The sequence below is a fragment of the Mirounga leonina genome, unplaced genomic scaffold (genome assembly GCF_011800145.1).
Source record: "Mirounga leonina isolate KUSES-001 unplaced genomic scaffold, KU_Mleo_1.0 Mir_366, whole genome shotgun sequence".
In the NCBI taxonomy this organism is placed as follows: domain Eukaryota; kingdom Metazoa; phylum Chordata; class Mammalia; order Carnivora; family Phocidae; genus Mirounga; species Mirounga leonina.
The window spans coordinates 22400560-22414834 of record NW_023270709.1 but is presented as its reverse complement, the minus strand read 5'-3'; the positions used below and the strand labels follow the sequence as shown (position 1 = coordinate 22414834).

The window sequence follows — 14275 nt, the reverse complement described above, 5'->3', positions numbered from 1 at the left end:
AAAGAACTGGGAAATGCAGATTACATACTTAGGCCAATGATCTAGAGAAAGAAAGCAGACTTTTAAAATATGGTTTGAAAGGTGGCCTTATAACCATATGATAGAGAATCAAAGATTATTAAGAATTTCAAGGGGCCTTAGAGATCATTAAATTCAATTTTCTATTTGTTAAATGAATAACATTTCAATAAAAACTCACACAAGGTAGGAGGTTCCCAACCATCTCTCTGGATTAGAATACAGATCATTCTTTACTGCTGTTACTACAGAGTCTTCATGGGAGACTATGAGCAGTGATCTAATCTCAGTGATCTCAGTGATCTGCTGAAGTCTATACACAACAGAACTACGGTCAGGCTAAAAACTCTATCCAAAATGGAAGTAAAAAGAGAAACAATATGTCCAGGAAAAAAGAACTTAAAAGATTAACTGTATTTGGAGGGATCAAATACAATTAACTGCAGAAGAATCCCAAGATATTCCTCCTTAAAAAAAAAAAAAAAAGAAGTTAAAATGAAAAGGATCTTGAGAAAAGGTGTGTCCCTCCAGGTGTGTTTGGGAATCAGTTTAGAATAAAGAGTACTAGCCAATCTAGAGTATAAAGACTCCTGAAAATATTTTTACCTTTCCCCCAAAGAAAAAGGCTTAGTTTGAAAATAGGAGAATGTGTAAACAATGCAGTTATCTTATCAAGTAAGGCAGAAGAGCTAGGATATAAAAGTGTTCTTCCATTAAGGCAACTTGATGTACTCGAACAAGAATTTTAGGGACATCTAGAAAAAGTGACAAAGCTCTTTCTGTATGCTATATTTCTGTTTTGCTTTTTAAAATAAAGTATGTCCTGGACTCATATGCAGCTGGATTTGGGAGAGCCATTATATGTCATTGAATAAGCTCTGTATATGATTTAAGAACAATTCCTTATTCAACATCTGTTTCAAATGGTCACTTTGCCTTGGTTTGAAAACCTCCAGCAAAAACTCAGTCCCTCACAGGGAAACCTACTGTGGACACTTCCAGAGAAGCTGCCTCTGTTGACCCCAAGGGTGGCCCTTCTAGATCTCTCAGGAACACATACCCGCACACCTCAGGGCTGAGTCAAGAACAGTACCAAGGCCTTGTTATCCTTAGGGTAAATATTCTAGAAACTGCAGCTAAAAGTTATGGTTCTTTTTATGCTCGCATGTATCTAAAGACATGATCTTACTCTCTGGTTCCAAGATGTGAGACAAGTAAGCAGGTGGATTTAGATCACAATTTTAACATTTTAAACCAATACGAACATTCCGACAGCCACTCTTGTCACCTAAAGAGTTTTTTTTTTTCAAGTCACAGGCCTCTTAAAGATTTCATCTCAACTGCATTATTTTTCATCAAAATTTTCTTAAAAAGAAACTCTGGAATTGATAGCTAAGGATCCAAAGACTTTTTAAACTTAAGTGACCTTTTCTAGGCAGATTAAGAATCTCAGCAACAATTTGAAAATACTATTAGAGTTACTTAAGATTAATGAAGACTAATGAAGGAAGACTCAATCGAAAAGAAAATATAAACATGCAAATTTGACCTTTCATCTAAAAGTTTAAGGTCACTCTCGTTTAGCTTAGGTGATCTTACTATTAAATCTCTTATACATTAATAATCTTGCAAATGCTAAGAAAAAATAAATTTTAGTTTATCTTGTTCATGAAAATACACTGTCTAATTGACTTTCATTATAAATTTAACAGAATTATACTCTTTTTTCAGCAGGCAATCGAAGACTGGAGAAAAATCCTCCCCACCCACCTATGCAAAATCAAAACTCAGTTGGGCTTTATCCATTTGGTGATTTAAATGATTAAGAAATACACATAATTTGGTTCATTTATCAGAGCTCTACTAGAAAACATTAAAAACTGGCATTTATTTATATTAATACTAGTATTCATGTAAAGGTAGTTACGAGAAAAGGGGAATTTACACTGAAATTCTCTATTTTACATCATTTATGGCAGACGAGAAAATTTCTGGGTCTTAATTTCAGTGAAAATAAAGTATGTCTAAGAAAACAAGAGACTGTCACCAAGAGGCATTCTAAAGCCAGGATAAAAAGCCGTTACTTGAAAACAACGGAATTGTGCTTTCTTTCAATAATGGGTTAGATTCTACCTTTACTGTTGATTTTTTGGGGCAGGAATATGGGAAATAAATTAGGTAAGAAAGAATTGCTATCTATTTGCAGCTGTGTCTTACTTCAGTGAAGTCTGGTTGTTAAGCAGTTTCATCAAGTACCTGAGAGAAATAGGCAATTATTAATTGTTGGTAAATTTAAGAGAGCCATGAAGAGTCAGTGCACATCATATATCCTCTCCTGGACTGCAGATCTCTAAAGTCTCATCATTAATGTTTAATTCCCCTTATTCAAGGTTGTGAATGTTATAAGGTGAACCTCTTCTGGGCTGCAGTTTTTACCTGGAGCATAATTACAGAAGGTAGAGAAGTGCTGTAGACTGCCTTGTATCTCCCCTCTACCCCAGAAAAGATATGTGGAAGTACTTCACCCCTGACACCCCAGCATGTAGCTTTATCTGAAAAGAGGGTCACTGCAGAGGTACCTAATTAAGATGAGGAGTAGGGTGGGTCCCTAATCAAATCCAACAGGGGTCCTTATAAGGAGACAGTCATGGGAAGACAGCTACACAGGGACACCATGTGACAATGGAGAAGAGACTGAAATTATGCATCTGCAAGTGGAAGAAAGCGATTACCAGTAACCTGCGCAGAGCTAAGAAGGAAAGATTCTAATACATGGTCCACAGGGAGCAGGGGGCCTGCTTTCAACTTCTCATTTCTAGAACTGTGAGGCAATAAATGTCTGCTGTGTTAAAATGAAAGCCATGGAAAGACATGGAGCAAACTTAAATGCATGTTACTAAGTGAAATGAGCCAATCCGAAAAGGCTACATATTGTATGACTGCAACTCTATGACATTCTGGAAAAGGCAAAACGATGACGACAGTAAGCATCAACGGTTGCCAGGTGTTAGGGGAAGGGAGGGATGACCAGGTGGAACACAGAGCAGGGAAGAGCAGTGAAACTAGTCTGCCTGATACTATAACAGTGGATGCATGTACTTACACATTGTCCAAACCCATAGAATGTATAACACCGAGAACAGAATGTAATGTAAGCTACGGAGTCCGGGTGATAATGATGTGTCAGTGTAGGTTCATCAATGTTAACAAATGGGGTGGGATGTTGACACTGGGGGAGGCTGTACGTGTGTGGACAGGGAGTCCATGCGAAGTCTGTGTACTTCCCACGCAATTTTGCTGTAAACCTAAAACTGCTCTAAAGTATAAAGTCTAAAACAGTAAAAGAGGTTCTGCTATACCAGGACTGGGTTATTAAGATCTAAAAATGTAAAGAAGACGTTAAGGGGTTATGTTTAAAAGATAAAAGACAAGAGGAAAAGCAAAAGCATCAGCAAAAGCTGATTTTATGCAGTTAGTCTTGCTTCTGGCTAAGGCAAACGAGCTTGTATCAGACCAGTGGTCTTGCCAAGAACAATTAGAAAAGGTGAATATAAATATATAATATGTCCTGTTTCAACCTCAAAACCTAGCAAGACAGTGAGGACCTTGAGGGAAGGGAAGTCCATGAGCTTAACACTTGGAGCCATTTTTCCCTTCTACGTGTTTATTAGTTTGTAAGCAGTGGCCGGGAGGCTGAGGAGCCAAGCAAAAGCTAAGAGACTTAGAGACTATGCAGAGCCTTTGGCATTCTCATGAGCCTGGGGAGACAAAAATTCCCTGGTAAGCACCACAGAATATCAGAGGAGGCCCTGAAGAGGTACACTGGATGTGGCTTTCTACCAGCTCACAAGAGCGGACTATGGGCATCTCTTCCCAATTCCATGTTCATGTGTGCCACACAGGTAGTTGGAAACGGGCAGCAGTAGATGTATTTACATTATGGAAATGAGCAAATGCTACAAGGAAGAAGCCTTCCCACTGAGAGTCAGTCATTCAATACCCAGCACACCACTGGCTGCATTCAAAAAGGAAGGGCAAACCAGAAATAAACCAATCCTCAGAAAGGCTGAGAAACAGATTCAAAAATCAATCTCAGACCAATTAAAATAATCAATCCTTACCTGAGAGCCTGGTAGAAGCACAATGAAATCCTCCTGGAGGAAGATACATTACTGTCTAGAACCTATCGTTTCATTTTGTTTTTTAAACAAACAATGGTCACCATTTAACAAAAATGATCACGTACATGGAAAGAAAAGACATGATCAAAATCAAGAAAAAAAAAAAAAGGACAACAGAAACAACCAATATTAGATCCAGATACTGGAGAATTCAGAATGAGCTTTAAGATAACTGAGTAATATGTTCAAAAAATACAAAGGAAAATATGAGGAATTTTATTAGAACACTAGAATCCATGAAGAAAAAAGTCAAATCGTACTGCTAGAAGAAGAAGAAATAAATTAACTAAAAATTAGAAATTTCATAGATGGGTTGGACAGCTGATTGAACACAGATGAAGAGAAGCTTAGTGAACTAGAAGAGCACCTCACAAATATTAATGCATACACAAATCACCTGGAGACGCAGACCCTGTCACCTGTGGTGACAGCAGTGTCCCTCCTCCAGGGACCATGGCATGTTACTTCTGCTGTTGTTGGCCCAGTGACTGCTGTGAGTATCAGGAAACTAAAAAATAGGCAAAGAGAAAAAAAATCCAGAAACCCAAAGAGAACAAAGAATGAAAAGTATAAAAAAGGACAGCATAGACATTGGGGAACATAATGAAAATATCTAACATATATAATTGAAATCCCAGGAGGGATAGAAAATGGAGCCAAAGGAACACCTGAAGAGAGAATGGCTGACGTTTTGCAAAGTTGATGAAAGAGACTGGGGTGGAGTAAAGAAGCCCCAAGAGTTCCAAGCACGATACAAAGAAAAGTATCCAGCAGGGGGCTACAGGAGAGAAGGGCTTGGATCATAAAGATCTATAGATGTGGCTTTGGTCTAACAGAACCAACTCTAGGGAAATCTAGGTAAGACTCACAAAGGTTTTGAGAAAATTGTGCCACCCTCCATGAAAAAAGCAAAGATGACTCAGCAGCAGAACCAAGAAACCAAAGGGCAGAGCATATATTACATTAACAGTCCCAGGGCTTATTCAGAGTCTGTACCCTGGTTGGAGCTGAGGGGTTAAGGGAGCTTGTGGGGCCATCTTGGAGTTCTCCTTACCGTATTAGGCAATTCTGTCAGACATTTAAGGAAGAAATAATACAAATTCTATACAAACTCTTCCACAAAAATGTAGAGAAAGAAATACTTTCCAGTTCATTCTGTGAGGCCAACTTTACTCTCATACCAAAATTAAGAAGACATCACGAGAAAACTACAGATCAAATCCTCCACAAAGATGCAAAAGTTCTTCACAAAATTTTAGCAAATTAACTAAAATAGTATATCAAAAGTAATACATTATGACCAAATGAAGTTTCTCCCAGGAATGCAAGGTTGATTTAAACATCTGAAACCATTCAGTATAGTTCATAGTATTAACAGATTTAACACAAAACAAACTATATGATTATTTCAGTAGTTGAAGAGAAAGTGATGAAGTTCAATTCCATTCATGATTAAAACACACACACACACGCACATGCATGGGCACACACAAGCATGCACACGCACACATACACACATGCGCACATGCTCACACACACAAGCACACACACAAATTCTGGGTAAATTAGGAACAGAAAGGAATTTCCCTAATCCCAAAACCATAGTCAACTTTTATACTGAATGGAGAAATTCTGAAGACTCTTCTTCTGGGTTTGGGAAGAAGAGATAAATGGCCAATTCAATTCAACAGCGTACTGTAAGTCCCAGCCAGTGCAGTAAGACAAGAGATAAAAGTTATGAAGATCAGAACTGCAACTATCAGCAGATGATGTAATTGTATACATAGAAAACTCTGAAGAAAGATCTATAGAGAAATTATTAGAATTACTAAGTGAAATTAGCAAAGTTGACAGGTGAAAGATAAACATACTAAAATCAACCACATTTTTAAATAGCAATAACAATCAAAAAAATGAAAATCAGTCATTCCAATAGTAGCCAGGGAACACGCATGCAGGAACAGAACTGATAAATGATGTGCAAGGCTCGTTACAGTTACAGAAAACTATAAAACATTACTGAGAGAAATTAGAGAAGATTAAAATAAAGAAGAGATACTTTATTCAAAGATGGGGAACCAGATATTATTACAATGTCAATTTCCCCCAAGTGATCTATAGAATCAAAACAATCTCAATCAAAATGCCAGCAAAATATTTTGGTGTAAGTTGACAAAATTAGAAAGGCAAAGGGCCAAGAGTAGTTAGGACAATGTTCAAGGAAAAGAGAGTTGAGAGGCGTATACAGCAGTGTTGATAGCTATTATAAAACTATGATAATTAACATTGTGATCCTTTAGAAAGATGGACAAACAGATCAAAAAACCTGAGTAAAGTTCCGGGAGAGATGCACACATATAGACAGACACCTGATTTATGATAAAGGGGACCAGAAAGAGAGTGGGGCAAGGATGAGATTCCGTAAGTGGCATTAGTGCAAGTGGATATCCCCATAGAAAACAAAACAAAACAAAGCAAAACTCTTGACCTCCACACCTCATGGTGAAACACAGACACATTCCAGGTGGATTAAAGATCTAAAGGTAAAAGGCAAAATAATAAAATTTCTGGATGAGTACACTGAGGGGTGTATTCATGGTGGTATGGGGAAGTAACCTGAAACAGGACCCAAAAGCACCAAAACAAAAGGAAAAATACTGACAAATTCTACCATATTAAAATGGACAATGTCTGGTCTTCAAAAGACACCAGTAAGAAAGTGAAAAGACTGGTTACAGAAGGAAGAAGATATTTAAATTACCATGACTAACAAGGGACTTGAACTCTGAATGCACAAAGAATTCCTACAAATCAGAGGAAGGGGACTGGGGGTGGGGGACAAAGGAAAGAGGTAAACCAACAGATAAATGGGCAAAAGGTTTGAATAGAGACTTCACGAAAAATTATATCCAAATATCCAATCAACATAAAAGCAGCATTCGATATCATTAGTTAACAGGGAACTATAAAACCACAGTTAGATTACAGTACATTCCCATCAATATGGCTAGTAACAGAAACATAACAATGACAAGTGTTGGCAAGAATATGGAGCTACTAGCATGTTTATATATTGATGGAAATGTAAATTTACTCAAGTATTTGGGAAAACTATTTGGCAATACAAAGCAGATCCACTGTATTTCCTATGACCCAGAGATTACACTTCTTGCTACACACCCAGCAGACATGTTTGCGTAGATGAGTCAGACAAAAGGTCTAAACAACGCGGACAGCAGTATCAGTTGCTATACTAGTAGGAAGGTTGGACATACCCAATTCTCTTTTCACATGAAGATGGATAAATGTGCGTGCAAAGGAATACTATATAGCAATGACAATGGATGAACCATAGCTACCTGCAAAAACAGACTAGTCTCACCAACATAATATTGATAAAAAAAAAAACCAAAAAAAACCCGGGGGCTGGCGGGAGATGCTCCAGGACAGCCGGTGCCTGAGTATTTCAGGACAGATCAGAAGGACTATCACAATGCCTGAAATAAATACTGACAATCCCAGTGAGCAACAGGTTCAACTCTGGGCAGAGAGACATATAGATGTTTCAGACATGAAATCTTAGGAAAGCTGTATTATCCTCAAAAGCAGTATAATAATAAACAATGAAGAAAAGGATGAAAATTATTTATTGACCAAGCTAAATGTTTTATAAAAGTCAGTAGAAAAAGCCATTTCTTGTTAACCCTGAACAGTGAACTTAAGACTTCAGGCAAGAACTGTGTGGCAAATATTAATTTTACTGAAACACAAGGACAATAAAAAGAATTACCACATTAAACACACAAAAAGCCAGACATTCAAACACTCATGAATTCTTCCATTTATATCAAGTTTAACAACAGGGCAAATGAAGGTCTGGGGTTAACATAAGGGATAGTGGTTTCTGGTAGGGAATGGGAAGGGCAGGATGGGGAGCTCTGGGCTACTGGTAACGTTCTGTTTCTTCCTTTTCCCCGGGGGGGGGGGTGGTGCAGGGGGGACACGGGAGCATTCACTTTAGAAAAATGTACATGTACAGCTGTACATGTTTCTGTGGGTATGTTACAAATCAAAAACCTTTCTTATTAAAGAAGTAAAGTTTAAGTAAGAATGGACTGAACTCTAAGGACAAGAGATCAGTAGTTTCCAGGACGTGGGGAGGGAGGGAGGAAGGAGCTACAAGAAAGGAAAAAGGACATTCTGGAGAGCTGTTGGAACCATTCCAGCCCTCAACTGTGGGAGCAGTTACACTAGTGGGTGCATTTGCCAAAATTCGAAGAACTGCAGACCAAAAAAAGGGAATTTTGCCATATGCAATAAAAGCAATTATAATTTAGGGCGCCTGGGTGGCTCAGTTGGTTAAGCGACTGCCTTTGGCTCAGGTCCTGATCCTGGAGTCCCTGGATCGAGTCCCGCATCCGGCTCCCTGCTCCGCAGGGAGTCTGCTTCTCCCTCTGACCCTCCCCCCTCTCATGCTCTCTCTCTCAAATAAATAAAATCTTTAAAAAAAAAAAAAGCAATTATAATTTAGATATAAAAATAAGGAATTAATTTGACTTATTTCTATGTTTGTGAAAAGTTGACTGCCCATGGTGCGATAATCTGCTTTCTTCATGGATTAAATAAGAAATAAAATTAAACAGTCTACCTGTGAAACGTTTTCTTACTTTGTATACACAGAAACTCGTCAAGTAAAAATGTCAAAATTTTTGAGAAAACAAAGAATGATATTCACTTCAGTTTTATTGGGGAAAACAGACTTTAAAATATATTATATCTATCTATATATACAAATAAAAAATATATTTGGTTTTTCAACCAAATGTTGAAATAAAAAATCTGTATGTTTTATGTTTGATATTCACATATGGCATAATAGAAAAAAATAACAAGCTCTGGGTTATTCCTTTTAGTATTTATTCATGTAAGCTTTGAGGAAAATTAATGGTAGAGCATAATTTCTTTTAGTTATTTGAAACAAAACAAAAATTTCAGTTAAAAACATATGACTTCCTCTTAAAGCTTATTAACATTTTTTCATCTTTAGCCAACAAATCTAGAAACTAAATTACTTTAAGAACATTAATTTCTGAGGCATTCTGGAAAACAGGTTGCCTTTACTGGATCTCAAACTTTTTCACATTCATCTTAAATTATCTTATTCTAATACATTTCTGAACATGTAAGGATGAAATTAAGTTGAGGTTCATTTGTGTAAAAGCAACACAAATCTGAAATAGACAGATGGATGGCAAACATCAAATCTGTTCCATGGAAAAGAAGGGAAGACGTGGGGCCCCCAGTAAGTAACAAATTACAGAACTCAGCTAAACATGAAGCTTCTTTTGCTCACAGATGTCTAAATGTTGCCTTCTTTTCAAATATCCAAGATTTCTCTTAGCAACACAGGTGCTACCAGATTATTATTTTTCCCCAGTGTCATCTGAATCCCACTCCTCGAAAGAAAAAAAGGTGATATTTTAGTTGCCTAAAGTTATTCAAGTCATCCAATATTCCCCTGCCCCGGCCCCATCTTGAAAAACTCTCTAAATTGTTTAACTTAAAAGTGATACTACGAGCCAGTTGTGTCTATTTATTTGAGAGAGAAAGAGCACAAGCAAGGGGAGCGGCAGAGGCAGAGGGAGAGGCAGGCTCCCCGCCGAGCAGGGAGCCCGATGCGGGGCTCCATCCCAGGACCCCGGGACCGTGACCTGAGCCGAAGGCAGACGCCCAACCGACTGAGCCAGCCGGGCGCCCCTGAACCAGTCGTGTTAAGGGAAGCAAGCGAGCTGCCTTTTTGTAGCTACTGGCTGATGAACCCAATACTTTGCAAGAGAAATATCTTACCACTTGTGCTGGAACCTGTGGGATTTTTGCAGCAGGAGTTCCTGGTCTTGGGTAAAACTGGTTAATAAAGAGGCTTGGAAATTTGTACTCTTCCACAAGCTTCACTGTTTCTTGAAAATCTTGATCTGTTTCTCCAGGAAAACCACAGATAATATCTGTAGCAAGAGTTATTCCAGGAACTCTAGAAAATAACACGACAAAAATGTAGAAAGCTGAATACAATCCATAATTATTCTATTTCTCTGATATTTTAAATGCCATAATTCCTTTTAAAACTAAATTTTTTTAGGAAAGGGACATTTGCAAAGAGTATTTATAGAGTCCTAAATATTAAAAAAGTTTATGGGCAACAGTGGCTCCTGTCATCCTCAAGGGACACTCATTTTTAATTCTTTTGAATGTTTCTTTGTTCTTTTTTTCTATATTTTAAAACCCATGCTTATTCTGCTATTTCCAGGCTTACTGATTTTTAAGCAATATTTACTAACTTCTCTAGTATGGTAAATGAGGATTTAGCCCCTTAAGCAACTCTCTCTCTCCCCTCCTAACATAACCAATGCACAGTTGTTGTTGTTTCTTTTTAAGATTTTATTTATTTATTTGACAGAGAGAGACACAGCGAGAGCAGGAACACAAGCAGGGGGAGTGGGAGAGGGAGAAGCAGGCTTCCCACCGAGCAGGGAGCCTGATGTGGGACTCGATCCCAGGACCCTGGGATCATGACCTGAGCAGAAGGCAGACGCTCAATGACTGAGCCACCCAGGCGCCCCATCACTGCACAGTTTTAAAATTAATTGCATTTCCATTAGTATAACTGCAAAGATATTGTTCACTGCAGAGCCAATTGGTATACTTCATCATGTTTTCTTTTGCTACAATGTTTAATTTTTCCAAGAGTTAATAACACTCTTTTAAATAAATTTTTGCCTCATATTCCAGGTACCTATGTTCACATTTTCTAGAAGCTCCATGAGATCCATCAAAAACCAATACTGTTGGCGGAGCAAGATGGCGGAGGAGTAGGAGACCTGGATTTCGTCTCCTCTCAGGAATTCAGCTGGATAGGGATCAAACCATTCTGAACACCTACAAACTCAACAGGAGATCGAAGAAAGGAAGAGCAACAACTCTCTCATCGGAAAAGCGACCACTTTCTGGAAGGTAGGACGTGCGGGGAAGTGAATCCGAGGCGATATTCAGATGATAGACGGCGGGGGAGGGGTCTCTGTCAGCCGCTTCTGGCAAGTGATAGAGCGCAGAGCACAAAATCGGAACTTTTAAAAGTCTGCTCCGCTGAGGGACGTCACTCCGGTGGCTAAGCGGGGGGTGGAACCCTCCAGGACAGTGTGGTCTCAGGACCCTCGGGGTCACAGAAAGACCGGGGGTGCCTGAGTGGGGCAGAGCTCCCAGGTAATGGAGCAGGGAAGCCGGCTGCAGAGGCGGAGCCCAGGCGCGGGCTCTCAGCTCGGGGTGGCCCCAAACCGTGATCCGCGCGGCACAGTCGGGCCCCTGCTCCTCCAGCAGGGACCCAACAAGCGGCAGATCCGGGGAGACTCACCTTCCTCCCCCGGGAGGAGCCGCGCGGGAGCGCACCGCAGGGATCTGCTGGGTTTGGAGACTCCACCCGGGGTCGGGTGCCAGAGATAGAAATGCGCAGTCACAGGCCGGGTGAGCACGGAGTGCAGCCGGAGACCGGGGAGACGGGAGTGACTGACGGCTTTTCTCTGGGGGCTCACTGAGAAGCGGGGCCCCGAGTTCTCAGCTTCTACGGGGCAGAGATTGGGAGGCCGCCATTTTCACTCTCGTCCTCCAAAGCTGTATGGAAAGCTCGCAGGGAACAAAAGCTCTGGAGAGCAACCTGAGCAGATTACTTAGCCTGGACCGGACAAGGGCGGGGCAATTCCGCCTCCGGCAAAGACTTTTGGGAACCACGGCAACAGGCCCCTCCCCAGAAGATGAGCGAGAACAGCCAGCCAAGACCAAGTTTACCGATCAATGAGAACGGCAGAACTCCAGCGCTAGGGGACTACTGCACATAGAATTCACGGCTTTTTTACCATGATTCTTTAGTCTTTCAAAGTTAATTTTTTTTTTAACTGTCTTTTTTTCTTTTTTTTTTTTTTTTGAATTTTTCTTTTTCCCTTTTTCAACCAACATCTTATCAATCCCTTTTTAAAAAAAAAACATTTTTATTTTTCATTTTTAGAGTCATATTCTATCCCTTCATAGTAGTTACCCGTATTTTTGGCTTATATAGATAAGTTGTTCTCTCTTTAAAATTTTGAGATAGTTTCTTCTAACAGATTAAAATATACCCTAAATCTCTAGTATATAGTGTTTTCTATTCCCCTGCCTGATCACATCCTCTCCCTTTGTTTTTTCTTTTTTCTTTTTTAAATCCTCTTCTTTCTCTTTTCAAACAACTTATCAATTCCTTTTATAAAATTTTTTATAATTTCCATCTTTACAGTCATATTCCATCCCTTCATCATATCAACCCTTATTTTTGTACATATATAAGTTTTTCTTTCTTTAAAATTTTGGGAGGCACTTTCTTCTAAAAGACCAAAATACACCCCAAATCTAGTGTGTGGCACTGATCTATATACCAGCCTGATCATATTTGATCACATTCTGTTTTTGTTTGTTGTTGTTTTTTTGTTTTGTTTTTGTTCGTTTTTATCTTTATCTTTTTCTTTTTTCTCTCTTTCCCTTTCTTTTCCCACTGCTTCAGGTCTTTTCTGATTTGTTTAGAGTATATTTTCTGGGGACGTTGTTACTCTGCTAGCATTTTGTTCTCTCATTCATCTATTATCCTCTGCACAAAATGACAAGACGGAAAAAATCACCTCAACAAAAAGAACAAGAGGTAGTACCGACTGCCAGGGACCTACTCAATACGGACATTAGTACGATGTCAGATCTAGAGTTCAGAATCATCACTTTAAAGATACTAGCTGGGCTTGAAAAAAATATGGAAGTTATTAGAGAAACCCTTTCTGGAGAAGTAAAAGAACTAAAATCCAACCAAGTAGAAATCAAAAAGGCTATTAATGAGGTGCAATCAAAAATGGGGGCGCTAACTGCTAGAACAAATGAGGCAGAAGAGAGAATCAGTAATATAGAAGATGAAATGATGGAAAATAAAGAAGCTGAGAAAAAGAGAGATAAACAACTACTGGATCACGAGGGCAGAATTCAAGAGATAAGCGATACCATAAGACGAAACAACATTAGAATAATTGGGATCCCAGAAGAAGAAGAAAGAGAGAAAGGGGCAGAAGGTATAATGGAGCAAATTATAGCAGAGAACTTTCCTAATTTGGGGAAGGAAACAGGCATGAAAATCCAGGAAGCACAGAGAACCCCTCTCAAAATCAATAAAAACAGGTCAACACCCCGACATCTAATAGTAAAACTTACGAGTCTCACAGACAACGAGAAAATCCTGAAAGCAGCTCGGGAGAAGAGATATGTAACCTACAATGGTAGAAACATTAGATTGGCAACAGACCTATCCACAGAGACCTGGCAGGCCAGAAAGGACAGGCAGGATATATTCAGAGCACTAAATGAGAAAAATATGCAGCCAAGAATACTCTATCCAGCTAGGCTGTCATTGAAAATTGAAGGAGAGATAAAAAGCTTCCAGGACAAACAAAAACTAAAGGAATTTGCAAACACAAAACCAGCCCTACAGGAAATCTTGAAAGGGGTCCTCTAAGCAAAGAGAGACCCTAAAAGCAACATAGACCAGAAAGGAACACAGACAATATACGGTAACAGTCACCTTACAGGCAATACAATGGCACTAAATTCCTATCTTTCAATAGTTACCCTGAATGTAAATGGGCTCAATGCCCCAATCAAAAGACACAGGCTATCAGACTGGATTAAAAAACAAGACCCATCGATATGCTGTCTGCAAGAGACTCATTTTAGACCCAAAGACACCCCCAGATTGAAAGTGAGGGGGTGGAAAACCATTTACCATGCTAATGGACACCAAAAGAAAGCTGGGGTGGCAATCCTTATATCAGACAAATTAGATTTTAAACCAAAGACTGTAATAAGAGATGAGGAAGGACATTATATCCTACTTAAGGGATCTATCCAACAAGAAGATCTAACAATTATAAATATCTATGCCCCTAACATGGGAGCAGCCAATTATATAAGGCAATTAATAACAAAAGCAAAGAAACACATCGACAACAATACAATAATAG

The 14275-nt window shown here is 39.1% G+C and overlaps 1 protein-coding gene across 2 annotated transcripts in view; it reads right to left on the bottom strand.

The window, feature by feature from the left end:
- The window catches only part of CDKAL1 (CDK5 regulatory subunit associated protein 1 like 1), a 661526-nt gene that overhangs the window by 150985 nt on the left and 496266 nt on the right, over positions 1 to 14275 (bottom strand). For both annotated transcript variants that reach the window (XM_034985765.1, XM_034985766.1), the window contains one exon: positions 10047 to 10227. In XM_034985765.1, coding sequence (XP_034841656.1) covers positions 10047 to 10227 — 181 coding nt within the window. The remainder of the gene's footprint in view (positions 1 to 10046; positions 10228 to 14275) is intronic.